Source organism: Pelodiscus sinensis, chromosome 26 (genome assembly GCF_052426305.1).
Source record: "Pelodiscus sinensis isolate ZL-2025 chromosome 26, ASM5242630v1, whole genome shotgun sequence".
Taxonomy (NCBI): Eukaryota; Metazoa; Chordata; order Testudines; family Trionychidae; genus Pelodiscus; species Pelodiscus sinensis.
In genome coordinates this window covers 22,131,252-22,149,089 of record NC_143077.1, presented here as the reverse complement: position 1 = coordinate 22,149,089, position 17,838 = coordinate 22,131,252, and the positions used below count along the sequence as shown (strand labels likewise).

The following is a 17,838-nucleotide window of genomic DNA, read 5'->3' as shown; positions in this document are numbered from 1 at the left end:
GGCCACGACCAGAGCTGAGTGGGCAGGACCCTTGGGAGGCGGAATCTGCCCAGGATAGGCTGCCAGGGGGCTTTTCCGATCCCCAAACAGTGTCCGAGGCAGGGAGTGCATGCGAAGACAGGGCCTGTTCATACTGATGATGTGATGTCATCCTGTTGTCTGGCAGGAACAATTTTATTTATACACATATACACATATATAAATAAATAAATAAAATGAGAGAGATTTTACTTAAATCAGATTATATTTAATCATAAATAAAACAATTTCTCATTTAAATGTTACAATTAAATCTTATTCCAAACATGCTACATCTACACTTAGGCTGTGTCTAGACTGGCAAGTTCAGCTGCTTTTCCGGAAAAACTTGCCTGCTATCTACACTGACCGCTTGAATTTCCGGAAAAGCACTGACGATCTCATGTAAGATTGTCAGTGATTTTCCGGAAATACTATGCTGCTCCCGTTCGGGCATAGTTTTTCACAAAAAAGCCCCTATCGTGAAAATGGCGATCGGGGCTTTTTTGCGGAAAAGCGCGTCTAGATTGGCCACAACGCTTTTCCCTAAAAAGTGCTTTTCCAGAAAAGCGTCCTGCAAATCTAGACGTGCTTTTCCGAAAATGCTTTTAACGGAAAACTTTTAAACGGAAGACCTTAGTCTTTTAAAAATGAATGAATCTCTCTAGTCCAGCTTTGTGAATGTTCTGGGCTTTCATTTTCTGTTTTTCAGCAAGCTAACATTGCAAAGACAGACACTGGCTTGAAAAGATGGTTTTATAGTCTTTGCTTATGTGATGGTGGCCCTGGGCCAAGCAAGGCTGAAGTAGTAAAGACATTATCTAAAGACAGAGACAATGTATAAGAAAAGACAGAGGCAGAATAGAAAGGAGCAGTGGAATGGACTGGAAAGAAAGAGAAGACATTAGACAATACACACAACTTTCTATATTCCCCTACATTTTTGCCACAGGGTCTCTTTTACACCCCAGATTTTTTTCCATCTCAGAATATTTTAAAGAAATTTGTTCCCTGATAAAAAGGAAAACATGTCAAGAGTAAGCAGTGCAAGAAGAAAATGCAGGGCTCAGCTGCAAGAATGAAACCTAAGGAAAACTGCTTATTGGGAGAAAATTATGTGGATGAAAATATGGATATATTGAACAATGTGGATCAGCTTTGTAATACATCCTTCTTCCAGACTCTCTCTCTGCCTTTTAATATAAGTAGTCCTGTAGCTGTAGAACCTTAGAGACCAATGTATAGATATATAGGGTGTGTCTACACTTGCACCCTTGTTCGAACTAGGGATGCAAATGCAGGCATTCGAAATGGTCAATGAAGCGGGGATTTAAATATCCCATGCTTCATTAGCATGATCTCGCCGGCACGCTAGTTCGAATCACAGCTGATTCGAACCAGGAAGTGCGCGCCGGGACGCGTTAGTTCAAATCAAACCCCTTGGCTCGAACCAACGTTACTCCTCAAAAAATGGAGGAGTTATTCGTCCATCGTGGTTGATGAAGACCTCAACACCAAGTGCTTTGAGACCGGATACAGTGTGTCCGAAGATGACTTATCAGGCCAATTCGGGCACCAAATGTTCTGGAACATGTCGGGCAAACATGTGTAGGCATTGCTATCGTTGCGCTGGTAGCTTTGGACTTGCGCAGCACGCGCTTGTGTTGTGCTTCAGAGATGTGCCTTTTTTTGAGAGCTTGGTATCCCTTGTGGATGAGACTGTGCCAGGCAGGGCGGTTGTGTGCCAGGCAGGGCGGTTGTGTGCCAGCGATTCCCAGGTGGTTGTATCAATTCCGAACGACTTCAGGGAGGCCTTGAGTGTGTCTTTGTAACGTTTTCTCTGTCCACCATGCGAGCGTTTACCAGTAGAGAGTTCCCCAAAAAGGAGCTGCTTAGGTATACGTTCGTCCAGCATACGAATGACATGACCTGCCCATCTAGTCTGTGCACTCATCAGCAGAGTGTAGACTGACGGTAAACTTGCTCTAGAGAGAACCTTAGTGTCTGGTATTTTGTCTTGCCATCTGATGCGTAATATTCTGCGAAGACAAATCATGTGGAAGTGATTAAGCTGTCTTGCATGCCTCCGATACACAGTCCACGTTTCACAGGCATACAGGAGGGTGGTGAGTACCACTGCTCTGTAGACCTTCAGTTTTGTTGTTTGGCTGATTCCTCGACGTTCCCATACAGTGGGGCGCAGTCTACCAAAAGCAGAACTTGCCTTCGCTATTCTGCACGTGACTTCGCTATTCTGCATGAGAACAGGTATAGGCAAGGTGGTGAGCCCTGTCCTCAGCTAGTCACTTCGTTGGTGGTGCAGCTGCCTCCAGTTGTCACTCAGCAATATAGCTGTCCCCTGCGCTCACTGCCCCATGTGGTGATTGAATATTGCATTCCTCCTCTGCCCCCTCCCTTTCCATTGTTAATAGAAAACAATTGAATTCCAGGCACATCCCATTTTCCTGGCACAACCAAACCATGACCTTGCTTTAAGTTGGGATAAGAGGAAGCTACATACCATATTTGGTGCTTCTAGGTCTTACTGTTTAGGAGCAGTTCTTCAACAAACAGATTTGCAGAAAGATATACAAATTTCTAAAATATAGATAGATAATACATGCCTCTTATTTTGGAATATTGTGGTCACAGACTGTAATGCTCCAAGTCTATTCCCTATTTTACTTCAACGTAACTCAGCTTTCCCAAAGGTGGAACCCCATGCTATAATTGTGTTCAGTGGGGCTTACTTCAAAATTAAGTGCACTCTAAGCACAATCAGTCCTAGGTTTTTTTTGGTAACATGGAATCAGATCTGCATAAAAAAGACAGCGAGGGAGATGAAAGCTAGTTGTAGAATTAGTAGATTTAGTATTCTGAGGACTCGTATGTTAAAGCAGTGGTTCCAACTGCTGATCTGCAGACTGGTGCTGAGCCATGAACCGCTGGCAGCCTGGGCTGGGGAACACTGTTGGGAGAGGTGTGTCCTGCCCCACGCCGCAGCCAACCAACGACGGGTAGGGGCAGGGTCTCCTCCTGGATGTGGAAGAGGGGTTTGCTGCACAGTGAGAGGGCCATGCGGAGCCCTGTACAGCAGTCTTAGAGCATCTGCGACCCAGGCAAGAGCGCTTAGCTGGCAGCTGGGAGGCAGCGCAGGGCTAGGTGAGGAGGAAAGGGCAGCCACTGGGGGCTCAGGGCATGGCTAGTGCAAGTGGGGGGGGGGATCTAAAATGTTGCGGGGGCTGGCATTGGAGTGCTCTGGGCTGAAGCTAATACTGAGGGGTTCTGGAGGTGGGGCTACTATTGGAAACAGGAGGGGATTCTGGAGACTCTAAGGAACAGACTGGCACTGGAGGCTCTAAGGGACATGGGGCTAGCACTGGGGTGGGTGGGAGGGTGGCACTGACGGGGTGCAGAGGACTCTAGGGTCAGTGGCTGGTGCTGGAGGGTAGTGGAGGGGTGGGTGGCTCTAGCAATTAGGGTTGGCCCTGCGGGCCTCGGGGGGCCAAGATGTCCCACAGCCCTGTCCCCCAGAGCTGCTGCAAACTGCTGGCTTCAGCTGTGGCAGCTGCCCACCATGTGGCGACTGCTGGAGCTGAAGCCGTCTGCTCGCATTGGCTCAGGGGGTCGGGGTTTTGGCAGACGGGTAACGTTTTGTTTGCATAATAACTATGCAAATAACATGTTACCGGTCTGCCAAAAGTTCACGAATGGGTTTGCCAGTCCACAGTATAAAAAAGATTGGGAACCACTGTGTTAGTCAATAAAATATGAAAATTAAAAAATAAAAATCTGTAAGGGCAGCCATCAGCCAGCAACTCCGGAGACTACTACAATGGAAATATGAAACGTTTATGTAGCATTTAAGGTTTAGCTTAATAAAATGTTAGTGATGTTGTGTTTGTGTGTACGATTTAGTTCTTACCATTCCAGCTTAGATTCCTACATCTGCAACTTAACACGGGTAATGAGTATTTTGTACAATTTCCTAAATTAATAAAAATCAAGTATCTAAAAAAATTACACAACGTATACACTCTTTGTGTCATTGTTTGAAGAAATGTGAAAAAGTATAATTGGGAAACTTGATTTAAGTCCATGGTTTTTTTGTTTTTGTTTTTTTTTTGTTTTTGTTTGTTTAAATTGCTTTCATTTAAATCGATCCACTCTGCTTTCAGTACATGATGGTGATCCTAGATGGTATAACTTTGGCCAGGCAAGTGAGTGCCAAGTACTTATCACTAGCCCTATTTACATGGTCATCTGAATAAGTGAGTTGTGCCCACAAAAGCTCATGATACCATCTACATATTTTGTTAGTCTTTAAAGTGCTACCAAACTATTTGTTTTTTTTTTAAGTTTATCCTATTTACATGATGTTTCATAGGCACAATTGGGTGTTGAAAACCCTCTCTCATTGTCACTCAAGTGGTCTCATTATTTTTGTGAATAGTTAACCTGCTTGTCATCTTCCCAAAAGTACACTGTTCATCTGAAGAAAATATTTTAATCCTGAGAATATCTGGTGGGTCTTTTTACTACAGCAACAAACCCAAACTATCAGGTTTTTGTCCTCTGTTACTTCTGTCTACAACTGTGGTTATTCCGAGGCTATAGCATCACACATTGCATTACACTGCAGTTCTTTGTCAGTGTTTCCAGTTGGCTGTGTACCTCTTTTAGAACTCGAGACATCTTCCTCCTGGTTTAGAGCTCTCCAATTTGCATTGTAAGGCCACAACATGGAATAATTCACTGCCCTTTTATCAAGTGTTATGCATTGGACTTAATTCCCAAAACAGACACCAGATTTTGTAGAGTATTGATGGCTGTTTCACTGATGCAACTGATGGGTGGGCCCCCATAATCCCAATTCTTTGTCTGCGTTAGGAGTCCTTAACTAACAAAAGATTTGAATTGCAAGGGAACTGAGGGAGGGTTATGGGTCTTATGCCTTTTAAGCTTTCCCACTGAAGAATGAGAAAGCTGAGTGCATGAATCTCCTGTGCATGAGGCACATGCACTCCTTGAATGGGATTTACGATATCTTCAAGGTCTCCAAGAATCACAGTTATTGCAAAGTAAATAGCAATTTTCTCTGAGGTGTGAACTGGTCTTATGTATGTCAAAAGAGTATCAACTCTGAAAGATGACAAGTTAAGAATCTGCATTCTTTCTCCTACAATGGGAAGCAAAGAGGCTAAAGCATGGACCTGGTGCATGAACCAAAGTAAGCAAAAGTTATACTATGAATAATAGGTCATGTGAAAAGCAAATGTTTGCTTGCAAGTCTAGTGTGTTTCAGCACTAGAACTGCTAGCATGGATAGAAGCACATGAACTATGTAAATACATGCCACCAGGATAGTACAAGAACAGCTGTGGACAACCCATGGCTCATGAGCTGCATTCAGCCCCACCCCCTACCCCCTGCCCAGGGTGTGGTTTGCGAAGCCCTCTCCTTTCCCCCCCGTGGCTTGTAAAGCCACCCGCACACTCCTCCCCATGCCCCTCAAAATGTCCCTCTCCTTCCAGCTACCTATGCTCACCGGGGCAGGGGAGCCATCCGGCGCGGCCATTGAAGATGGAGTATTAAAGATGGCGTCTCGGCTTGCGGGAGCCTGATGTGGCCAAAAAGCCTCAACGCATTTTCTTAAATGGGCAGTTCTCCCCCCTTGTCTGCCCCCCTCCCCCCCAACAACTTTGCCCTGGCTCTTTGTGCTGGATCCACTGATATCTTGGCTCTTTGCTTGGAACGGGTTGTCCACCCGTGTACAACAACAACCAGCTAAGTACATAATAAAATAGTTGGAAACAACACCAATAAATCCTGGATTTACTGTATTGCTGTCCTGAACTACTACGCTCTTTAAATGGTCATTAAAATGAATCAAGTTAATATTCTTATCCCACAATTCTCCAGTCACACCCCCCATTTTACGTGGTATTAAAAGCCCCAAATATCCTTAATCTTCTGCCAAAACTTCCATTTTTCCCTTTGACTACTTTGGTTCAGCTAGGAAAATTTGAGGCACACAGAAAATGAAGAGTTAGTGTAAATATATTTACTACAAAAATAAATAGGACCTGGGCTATTTTAGGGATGCTTCTTTTTCATTTAACTCATGAAAATGTCTAACTGAAGATGTCTAACCAGAATGCTGCATCAACCAGAAGACCCAGCTGCAGAATTTAAAGCCAGTTTACTAACAAGTAACATTGTAGTGTCCCAACCCAGCACAACAGAAATTAAGCATTCAGAAATTACCATGATGCAGCTGACAGGTGTTTAAACATTTTTTTACTGGTATAATGCCAAAACAGTATAGTTGGCTGGTTGTTGCCCAAGTTAAAATAAATATTTAATCCTATTTAAAATTCTCTTAATGAATTTTGGGTTTCTGTTTATTTTTGTTGTTTGTTTTATAGGATTCACATGATGCTTTACTGGAATTTGGCAATAATAACCTCCAAATATTGGTTGACATTACTAGGGAAGGAGTGTGGAAAAATCCAGTTCTTCTTAAGATTCTATCACAGCAGCCAGTAGAAGCAGAAGAAGGTAAGAAGTGAGATTGATTTATAATGTATGAAGTTCAAAAAACTGATACACTTTTGGATTTGGATGGGGGCTGCTACTTGTTAATCCTGATTTGAACTTCTCATTACTACAGAACTTGGTTATATTTCACTTGGAGCTATATTGTGCTAACCACAAGAGAAACTGCATTTATCATGAAACTTTCTCATTGGTATGCTGCCCACCACTTATATTTACTAATATGTCCCAGCCCCAGGCCGTTTTTAACCGTGTAAATTTGAGGATCTTGGGGGAAAAAACCACCGTTTTAAAAAACAGTCTTCTGGAGAAATGTTTATTTTCTGTGAGGGTACGTCAAGACTACAGACTTTTGTCGACAGAAGTTTTGTCGACAAAGCTTCTGTTGACAAAGCTTCTAGACTACATTCAGTTCTGTCGACAAAGCAAGCTGCTTTGTCGACATGGCAGTGTAGATGCAAAGGACAGTGTTGATGCAATAATGCCTTCTGTTGACAGAACTCTGTCGACAAAAGGCGTTATTCCTCGTAAAATGAGGTTTACCAGCGTCGACAAAACTGAGTTCTGTCAACATAATGTCGACAGAACTCAGCGGTAGTGTAGACGCAGGTTTAGTTTTGTCGACAAAACCCTGTAGTCTAGACACACCCTGAAGGTAGAATTTCTCTCCTTCCCCAAAACTTCAGTAGATTGACTTTCATAAGTCTTTACCAATTCTTATCCCTGCATTCATTTGCAAATGGAGAGAATGTTAAAGGTCACTTGCAAAGGTTAAAAATAAGTTATTTCGAGTGTTGAACCTGTGGGTGTTTTATTTTAGGTGACTGAGTGCCCTGCTCCTCCAGCTGGATAATTTTGACAGCAGCACCTGGCTGGGCTGCACATGCAGTCTTCCAGTCTTGTGCCTTTGAGGGTAGTTGATTAGCGTTGTGCAGCCATCCCCCACACTTAGATGCTTCTTAGCCATCCTTTAAGTCAGAGCTACAGCAGTGCCTTCACTTGCTGTACCGGAGGGTTTCTTTTTAACAGTTTCTATATATAACAGATTAGTGTTATTAGTACGGCTGGATTAGTTGGTCAAGACTTCCTAGTTTTCTTCTCCCCATATTAAAAAATATACATATATTTGCATCACGGAATATTCCCTTGGAAATGCCAGGATCTCCTGGATTTAAACGTATGTCTTGCTGTGAGGCAGTAGCTATCGGATAGACACTCCCTCATGTGCTTGAGGGAAACATGTACCTCAAAAGTATACCATGCATGCCACTAGCTGCATCTGCTCCTCCTCTTCCATTGAGCAGGATGAGGAGAGAGAACTTTCTTCATCTCAGGTTTTTCTTGCCTCTGCAAGCCAGTATCAGATCTGAGCCACAAGAGCACAGTAGACCACACACCACACATACAGGAGTGGCTATAGCTTCAGAACTGGTTGGACACCATGAATCTAGATAATCCCTGATAGATATTTATCTAACCTGCTCTTAAATATCTCCAGTGATGGAGACTCTTCTACCTTCCTAGGTCCATTATTCCAGTGCTTAACCACCATGACAGTTAGGAAGTTTTTCCTAATGTCCAGGTTAAACCTCCCATGCTTCGTTTTAAGCCCATTGCTTCTTGGACTATCATCAGAGGTTAAGGAGAATAATTTTTCTTCCCGCTTCCTTGTAACACCCTTTTAGGTACAGGCAGTCCCCGAGTTACGCGGATCCGACTTAGGTCGGATCCGCACTTACGAACGGGGCTTTTCTCGCCCGGAACTCGCGGGCGGCGGGACCACCCAGACGCGCAGTGGTCCTGCCACCGCGTCCTCCGGGGCAAGAAAAGCTGCTCCAGGTGTCCCTGGTCTGCTGCGGGGGTTCCCAGCAGACGAGGGACACCCCGAGCAAAGCCTTGGAGGCGCAGGACCCCGCCGCCTCCAAGGCTTTGCTAGGGGTGTCCCTGGTCTGCTGGGGACCCCTCCCAGCAGACCAGGGACACCCTGAGCAGACCAGGGACACCCGGAGCAAAGCCTTGGAGGTGTGGGACCCCGCCGCCTCTGCAGCTTTGCTCCAGGTGTCCCTGGTCTGCTGGGGACCCACCCCCCCCAGCGGACCAGGGACACCCGGAGCAAAGCCGCAGAACCCCACCGCCTCCGCGACTTTCCTCCGGGTCTCCCATGTCTGCTGGGGGGGGGGGGCAGCTAGTGCGCCTCTTCCCCCCCCCCCCCCCCCAGCAGACCAGGCTTTTGTTGTGGATGCCTGGGGTAGAACAGCTGGGGTGCTGCCGGGTTGGTCCTGGGGGGACCTACCCGGCAGCGCCCCAGCTGTTCTGTCCCCGGCTCCAGATTCAGCCGCTGTTGAAACCGATCAGTGGTTGATTCCAGGAAGCTGGTCAGTTTCAGCAGCAGCGGCTGAATCTGGAGCCAGTTCCGAGTTCCGTACAAATTCAACTTAAGAACAAACCTAGTAACCCGGGGACTGCCTGTACTGGAAAACTGTTATATCCTCTCTGTTTTTTCCCCAAACTAAACAAACCCCCCAGTTCTTTCAGCCTTTCCCTCGTAAATTGTGTTTTCTAGACATTTAATCATTTTTGTTGCTCTTTGCTGGACTTCCTAAGAACATGAGAACAGCCGTACTGGGTCAGACCAAAGGTCCTTCTAGCCCAGTATCCTGTCTGCCGACAGTGGCCAACACCAGGTGCCCCAGAGAGGGTGGACCGAAGACAGGATCAAGCAATTTGTCTTCTGCCATCTCTCTCCAGCCTCTGACAAACAGAGGCCAAGGACACCATTTTATCCCCTGGCTAATAGCCTTTTATGGACCTAACCTCCATGAAATTATCTAGCTTCTCTTTAAACTCTATTATAGTCCTAGCCTTCACAGCCTCCTCTGGCAAGGAGTTCCACAGGTTGACTACACGCTGTGTGAAGAAGAACTTTCTTTTATTAGTTTTAAACCTGCTACCCATTAATTTCATTTAGTGTCCTCTAGTTCTTCTATTTAGGGAACTAATAAATAACTTTTCTTTATCCGCCCTCTTCACACCACTCATGATTTTATAGACCTCTATCATATCCCCCCTCAGCCTCCTCTTTTCTAAACTGAAAAGTCCCAGTCGCTTTAACCTCTCCTCATATGGGACCCGTTCCAAATCCCTAATCATTTTAGTTGCCCTTTTCTGAACCCTTTCCAAGGCTAAAATGTCTTTTTTGAGGTGAGGAGACCATATCTGTACACTGTATTCAAGATGTGGGCGTACCATAGTTTTATACAGGGGCAGTAAGATATTCTGGGTCTTATTTTCTATCCCTTTCCTAATAATTCCTAGCATCCTATTTGCCTTTTTGACCGCTGCTGCACACTGCGTGGAAGTTTTCAGAGAACTGTCCACGATAACTCCAAGATCTCTTTCCTGATTTGTCGTAGCCAAATTTGCCCCTATCGTACTGTATGTATAGTTGGGGTTATTTTTCCCGATGTGCATTACTTTACACTTATCTACATTAAATTTCATTTGCCATTTTGTTGCCCAATCACTCAGTTTGGTGAGATCTTCTTGGAGTCCCTCACAGTCTGCTTCTGTCTTCCTCTTCCATATGCTTTCTGAAATGTGGTGTCCAGAACTGGACACAGTACTCCAGTTGAGGCTTAATGAGCATAGACTAGAGCAGAAAAATTATTACTTGCTTACTACACTTTTGTTAATACATCCCAGAATGTTACCTTTTTTCACAACAGTGTGACACTGCTGCAAAAAATGTGTTTGTGGTACACTGACCCTAAGATCCTTTTCTGCAGTACTCTTTCATATACAGTCACTTCCCATTTTATGTGTGCAACTGATTGTTCCTCCTTAAGGGGAGTATTTTACATTTGTCCTTACTGAACTCCATCCTGTTTACCTCAAGCCATTTCTCCAGTTAGTCCAGATCATTTTGAATTATAACCCTGTCCTGCAAAGCACTTGCAGCCCATCCCAGCTTGGTATCATCCACAAGCTTTATGAAAGTACTTTGTCATTATCTAAATCCATTGATGTAGACCCATGGTCACCAACCCATCAATCGCGATTGATTGGTCGATCGGGAGAGCTCGACCAGTCCCTCAAGAAGCTCCACTACCTACCTCCAGCAACAATGAAAGTAGTGCTGGCTTCCTGCAGAATGGAAGGAAGTCTGACAGCTGTGCGCCACTTCCAGGGTTTCAGGAAGTGCACTTTCTGCTCCCCCTCTCTCAAACAGCTGATGCGGTACCAGACCCAAGTCTGTGGAGTGCCAGGGACTTGCTGTACAGAGGGGGGAAGGGGAGTAGGAGTTCTCAGAGGAGGCATGTGCCGGGGCTTCCCTTCTCTGGAGGGGGAGGGAGGAAGAGTCCTGGGAGGAAGCATGCGCCAGGGCTTCCCACCTCTGGGGCAGGGGGGAGGAGGAGGAGGGAGTCCTAGGAGAAGGTGCATGCTGGAGCTTCCCTTCTCTGCGGAGGGGGGAGGAGTCCCAGGAGGAGGCGCTTGCCGGGGCTTCCCTCCTCTGCCGGGGGGGGGGGGGGGGGGGTGAGACCCGGGAGGAGGTGCATGCCAGGGCTTCTCTCCTCTGCGCAGAGGGAGGAGTCCCTGGAGAAGGTGCGTGCTGGGGACTCCCTGCCCCAGGCACCCTGTCCTAGTACCTACTGGCACCCTGTCTCCTGCCCCAGCACCCACGGGCACACTGTCCCCTGCCACAGCACCTACTGGCACCCTTCCCCAGTACCATGTCCCCTGCTCCCACCAGGACAGTTGGGGCCATATTACTGAGGCTTGGGCGGGGGAGCGGGGGGGTTTGGAGGAGTTTTTTTTTTTTGCATCTCACTTGCATGGCAACAACTAACTTTTCTGTGAGTCAGGTTCTCCACCCTTCTCATAAATAAAGATAGTGCTGAATTTTTTTGTGTTAACATAATATTTTATTTAAAAATGAAGCCTGGCCAACAAACCCTCAGTTGGGGCCAAGCCCCCATCTGGTGCAGCATCATAACACTCCTGCACCACCCCACCCCCTGACCCTAGATCTGAGCCTATCATACACTGGAACCCCCTGTCCAGAGCCTCTTTCATCCCCAAACTCCTGCACCCCCACATCCTCAGTCTTCTGCCACAACACTTCTGCACCATCCACACACTGCAAATCTGTGTCCTGAACCCATCATACACCCAACCTCCGTGCTTTGAGCTCCTCCCACACCACAACCAAACTCCTGCGTCCTCACATCCACAAGCCTGCAGCTTGCTCAGTACCCCAACCCTCCACCTGACCCCAACACTCTCCAGCCAGGAGCCTCCTCCCCGAGCCAGCGTCCTCTTCTCCACCTCCTCCTGCATTCAAATTCCCTCCCAGAGCTTTTACCTCTCACCCCTTCCCACACTCAAATCCCTCATTCCCATCCCAGAGCCCACATATCCTGTCTCCCACCAGTGAGAGTACGGCTGGACTGCAGGAGTTTTTCTGGGATTCCAGAGGTATCCTGGAAAAACTCTTCCGTGTCCAGGGACGTGTTTGTTCTTCTGCTTTTTTTTTAGCGGAAGAGCAAACATGCTCTTTCGGTAACCCCTGTATTCCTCGTTCCACAAGGAATAAGGGGGGTCCTGAAAGAAGGGTTTTTTCTGACATTTGGCCCGGTTTAGATAAGCTAAACGTTGGAAAAACCTCTTTCTACAGAAGAATCGAAAAAAAGTGGCAGTGTAGTCATACCCTGAGAGTGTATAAGGGCTGGGGATAGCAAGTGATGGAGAAGAGAAGAACAGAGAGGGTGGGGCTTCAAGGAAGCGGTGAGGTCTTGGGGGAAGGATGGGGCAGTAGATCTTGGCTTGTTCTGACATTTAAAAAGTGATCTTGGGTTGGAGACCACTGATGTAGATGTTGAACAGAGCCAGTACCGAAGTTGATCTCTGGGGAACCCCACTTGTTATGTCCTTTCAATATGACTGAGCCATGGATAACTACTCTCTGAGACTGGTTATCCAACCAGTTATAGTAGCCCCATTTACTATATTGTATATTGAAATGGTCATGTAAAACTGTATTAAATGCTTTACTGAAGTCTAAGTATACGACTGTGACGTAGTGGGGGTAACTTGCTAACTCACTGGCTACTGTCTGTAGCACCACCGAGCAAGACAGGCGATGAGTCATTATGCAAAGAGGGTATCTCAACCCGTCTGACCAGCTACCCCCGATGGAGAGGAACAAAGGAAGGTGGATGCTGCCCCTGGCTGGGGGGCAGGGCTGGAGGAGAGTGAGTTAGTTTCTGTCTGGGAGCACGGAGGAAGCAGCCTCAGCAACAGGCTGGGGGGTTTAGAAGCCGAGACCCCTGCCCCATATCAAGGGGGGCTGAGGCATCCTAGGCCTGCCCTGTAACCTGATGACATCTGTGCTGTGCTGTATACTAGAGAAGCAATAAACCACCTCTATTCTACCGGCTGGCGGAGTCTGTTCGTGCCATTTCGGGGGTGCAGGAGACGGGGGACCCCCAATGCGCCGTCACGACGACATATGCCAATCCCCCCTTATCAGCAAGGCTTGTTATCCTATCAAAGCTATCAAGTTGTTTTGACATGATTTGTTCTTTATAAATCAATGCTGACTGTTACCTATCACCTTATATTCTAGATTGGGTGGGGAACCTTTTTTGGGTCAGGGGCTGCTGACTCACAGAAAAATCAGTCGGGGGCTGCACACAAGTGGGGGGGGACCACTAAAAACTAACCAAAACCCCGAGGTTAGGGGGGCCCAGCCTACTAGATGTTGCATGCTCCAGCCCTGTGGGGAGATGGCGGGGGGACTGAAGTGCCAGTGGAGGCTACCCAGTGCTGGGCGGAGCCCTGAGCCTCATGGGCTGGATCCAGGCAAGCTGGGGTCCGCATCCAACTCCCAGGCCTTAGCTTCCCCACCCCTTTTCTACATGTTCCATTGATTTCCTGTCACAGAAGTGAAGCTGTGACTGGTCTATAGTTTCCTGGGTTGTCCTTATTTCCCTTTTTATAGATGGACACTATCTTTGCCCTTTTCTAGTCTTCTCTGACTTTGAAAAGACGATAGTTAATTGAGGAGGTAACTGAGCCATTAACTTCTTCAGTATTCTAGGAAGCATTTGATCAGGCTCTGGTGACTTGAAGACCTCTAATTTTCTAAAAAAGTGGCGAGGAGTCCTGTGGCACCTTATAGACTAACTGCAGTGTAGGAGCATAAACTTTCCTGGGCAAAGAAAGCTTATGCCCTGCATCTGACGAAGTGGGTCTTTGCCCACAAAAGCTTATGCTCCTACACTGCAGTTAGTCTATAAGGTGCCACAGGACTCCTCGCCGCTTTTGCAGATTCAGACTAACACGGCGACCCCTCTGATACTTAATTTTCTAAGTAATTTTTAACTTCTTCTTTACCTATTTTAACTTCTGACCCTACCTCATATTCTCCAGCATTCACTATGCTAGGCACCCAATTGCCAGCAGACTTCTTGGTGAAAACCAAAACAAAGATGTCATTAAGCACTTCTGTCACTTCCACATTTCCTTTCTACCCCCACTCCCTCTTCATTGAATAACAGTTCTGCTCTGTTCTTGATCTTCCTCTTATTTCTAATGTATTTGTAGAATGTTTTTTTGTTGGCCATTATGTCCTTAGCAAGTTTGAGCTTGTTTTGTGCCTTGTCCTTTCTAATTGTACCCCCTGCATACTTATTTGTTTATATTCATTCTTTGTACTTTGACCTAGTTTCTACTTTTCATGGGACTCCTTTTTAATGTTGAGATCATTCAAGATCTCCTGGCTAAGCTGGTGGTCTCTTGCCATACTTTGTATCTTTTCTACACTATGGAATAGTGTGCTCTTGTGCAAGAACACGTCCATACTGCCATGTGCGAGCTGTGCTTTTGCGCAAGAGCATCCATGGCAGTGTAGAAGCTCTCTTGCGCAAGGAAGCTCCAATGGCTATTTTAGCCGTAAGGATTTCTTGTGCAAGCATCCACTCTGCCCTCTTGCGCAAGAGAGCTTACACCTGTTAGAAAAGAGCATAGCTCTTGCGCAAGACACCCTCTCTTACCATGCCATACCGTAAATTTCCTTGTGCAAGAGCAGGTGGACAGTGTGTAACAGCTGTATTTGTGCAAGAAGCCACGAGTGTAAACATAGCCTTAGAGGGAACACTTCCCCTAGCCTCTCTGCCCCGGAGTTAATGTCACACACATTGGGTTAATGCAATTGCAGGAAAGTTGCATGAGGTGGGTTTGGTGGGGGCCAAACTAGTCCCTCTTGGTAGGAGGATGGTGGGAAAAGTCCTTCGATAGGGGTGACATGACACCTTTTACTTCTGGTCATGTGTCCATCTTGCCCCGAGCATGTTACCTCCAGACGCCTGGTTAACAGCGGTCAAGGAGTGTGGCTAATGTGGGTCGGGGCGTGGTTAACAGAGGTTAGGGGGAGTGGCTAATGGGGCACCACCAAAAATTATACAAACCTGCCACCCCTGCCTATTGTCTATTCAAAATTAACTCAACCTTTCCTCCCATCTAAGGGGCACAGATATACAGTCACCGTAAGCGAAGCACCCACAGTGACATTGCTCAAATAAGAAGAGAGGGTTTCTCGCCTAGGGCAGTTACTGAGTTTCTTCGAGATGTGTCCCTGTGGGTGTTGCGCTACCCCCTCCTGTCCTCTATTTTGGAATTTTAATTGGCTCTCTGTGGTAGAGGGGGAACTGAGTGTTGCTGGGAGGGGAAGGAGTGGCTGTGCAACACTAATAAACTACCCTGACAGGTGTGAAATAGGGGGAAGCACATGTGCCACCCACCCAGGAACTGCTGTTGAAATTCTCTGGCTTGGAGGCACAGGGCACTCCATCACCTAAAGAAGAGCACCCTCTGGATGGATTCCCCCCCCCCCCCCCCAGTAGGGGACATCTCTTGAAGAACCTCAATTACAGCATAAAGTAACATGCTTGTTTTCTCGTTTAGGACTTTGTTTCTCAGTGAGGATGGTAAGTATTGGGTAACTGACTAATTGAATAGTCGATGCATTTTTGCATTGACTATTTGATTAGTTGATAGTGCCTCCACTTTTGAAGTGTAGCAACAGCTCTAGAAGTGTTGATACATTTCAAAAGTGAAAGCTCTGAAGCCTGGGGTCAGCGGGAGACTCCCCCATTGACCCTGGGCTCTGTAGAGCGCTGCTGCTTTGAAATGCCGCAAGGAGCCTGAAACCGGGCTCCTCGTGGTGTTCAAAGCAGCAGTGCCAGTGTGCAGGCTCCACACTGCATTTCAAAGCGGCAGCACTGCACGGAGCGCTGCCGCTTCGAAATGCTGCGAGGAACCTGATGCCAGGCTCCCTGCAGCATTCAAAGTGGCAGCGCTGCACAGAGCAGCTGACCCTGGTCTCAGTGTGCCTCTGCCACTTTGAAGTACCTGCCTCTTCTTCCCCCACCCTTGCTGCCTCCATCTGATAGAGGCAGCAAGGGTGAGGAAGCAACTAGTTGACTATCCTATTAGCATTTGCTTGTGAAGTGACTAGTCCTTCACATCCCTATTTCTCAGTGAACCAGTACCAGTCCCGTGCAAGTCAGCAAACACTGACTAAAGCAATTCTTTATTAAAGAGTAACAATTATCTCCTAGCACAAGAACTAGGGTCACCAAATGAAATTAATGGGCAGCAGGTTTGAAACACACAGAAGTATTTCTCAGATAATACACAATCAGTGGAACTCCTTTGGCAGAGGATGTTGTGAAGGCCAAGACTATAAGTGTTCAAAAAAGAGCTAGGTAAGTTCCTGGAGGATAGGTCCATCAATGGCTAGTAGCAAGGATGGGTAAGGATGGTGTCCCTAGACTGTATGCCAGAAGCTGGGAATGAACAACAGGCAATGGATCATTTGGTGATTACCTGTTATGCTCATTGCCTCTGGATCATCTGGCACTTGCCTCTGTCAGAAGACAGGATCCTGAACTACAGGGACCTTTTATCTGATCCAGTATGACTGTTCAACCTCATGAGGGTGATAAAAGGTCACTATTTATTTTTTACTAGGGCCTATGAGCCCTAGTCTGTGTTCCTGTAATCTGAACACTTGAGTAACCACTCAGATGAGATTGAAATGCTACTCAACTGATTAGCAGAGCACCCACAATGCTCACAGCCAGCAGCATGCATTTCTACTGGTGGTGCACATTCACACATTTCCGTGCACATAACAAAATTTGTGTTGCACATGTATGGAAAAAATTAGAGGGAACACTGTCCCTAGTTATGGACCAGAACCCAGTTGCGCTAGGTGCTATACAGACACAAAACAAAATGATGGTGTCTACCCCAAGGAACGTGCAATCTAATTACAAGACAAAAGATACCAGGTGTAAGGTGGGTAAAAAGGACCCAATGAGACAATATTGGCCATCATGATGAATAGTCTGAATAGCAGCAGCCTAATCATTCTAAGCATGATGGCAAAGAAGAGTTTTGAGTAGAAATTAAAGGTTGAGGTAGCTTTGCAGAAGTTTGCAAGGAGCCATCACAAGCGTATGGGACATCATGAGAGAAAGAACAGAGGTGCTTGTTGGAAAATGTAAGTGGGCTTTGAAGGCTGGCTTGTGGGCTGATTGGAGACTAGCATCAAGAACTTGATAGGGAATGAGAAATTATGGTTACGGTAGAAACTTGCCATGAAAGGCCTTAAAAGTGAAGACAAACAGTATGTTTCTCCCTCCCCACAAGAGAAATGGAAGCCAGAGGAGGTGATAAAAGAAAGGAATGCTATTGTCCAAGGAAATTGATCTTTGCAGCAGCATTCTGAATGGATATGAGCCAGGCTAGACTGTGTTTGTAGGTCATAGAAGAAGATAGCGGAGTAACTACAATGTGGGGAGATTTCTAAACTGATCAGGAGTTTTAGTGGTGCGGATTAATCAGAAAGGCTAGATCATTCAGAAGTTGCACAGAAAACTGTCAAAATTCCTCCTTGCTTCCAATTTGCTATTCTCCCCACCTTTGAGCAGAGAATAGCCACTCTACAGTGAGTGTTCGGTGTCAGCCCCCCGAACTTTCTTTATGCTCCATGTGTAATATAGCTTACTTTAGTAGCCATTAGAATTTGAAACTGAACTGAAATTAATTTTAGTACATCCCTTGATATTTTTGATGACGGCAGAGGCTTTACTATGTTTTAGTACAGGGGTGTCCAAACTTTTTTCAAAGAGGGCCAAATTTGATGAAGTGAACATGCGTGAGGGCCGACCATTTTGCCTGACATTCTTTGAACCA

The 17,838-nt window shown here is 46.3% G+C and overlaps 1 protein-coding gene across 1 annotated transcript in view; it reads left to right on the top strand.

Moving 5' to 3' along the window:
• Nucleotides 1-17,838, top strand: part of RLF (RLF zinc finger) — a 114,761-nt gene that overhangs the window by 33,105 nt on the left and 63,818 nt on the right. The window contains exon 4 of the mRNA XM_075909195.2: nt 6,447-6,579. Within this exon, the coding sequence (XP_075765310.2) occupies nt 6,447-6,579 (133 nt within the window). The remainder of the gene's footprint in view (nt 1-6,446; nt 6,580-17,838) is intronic.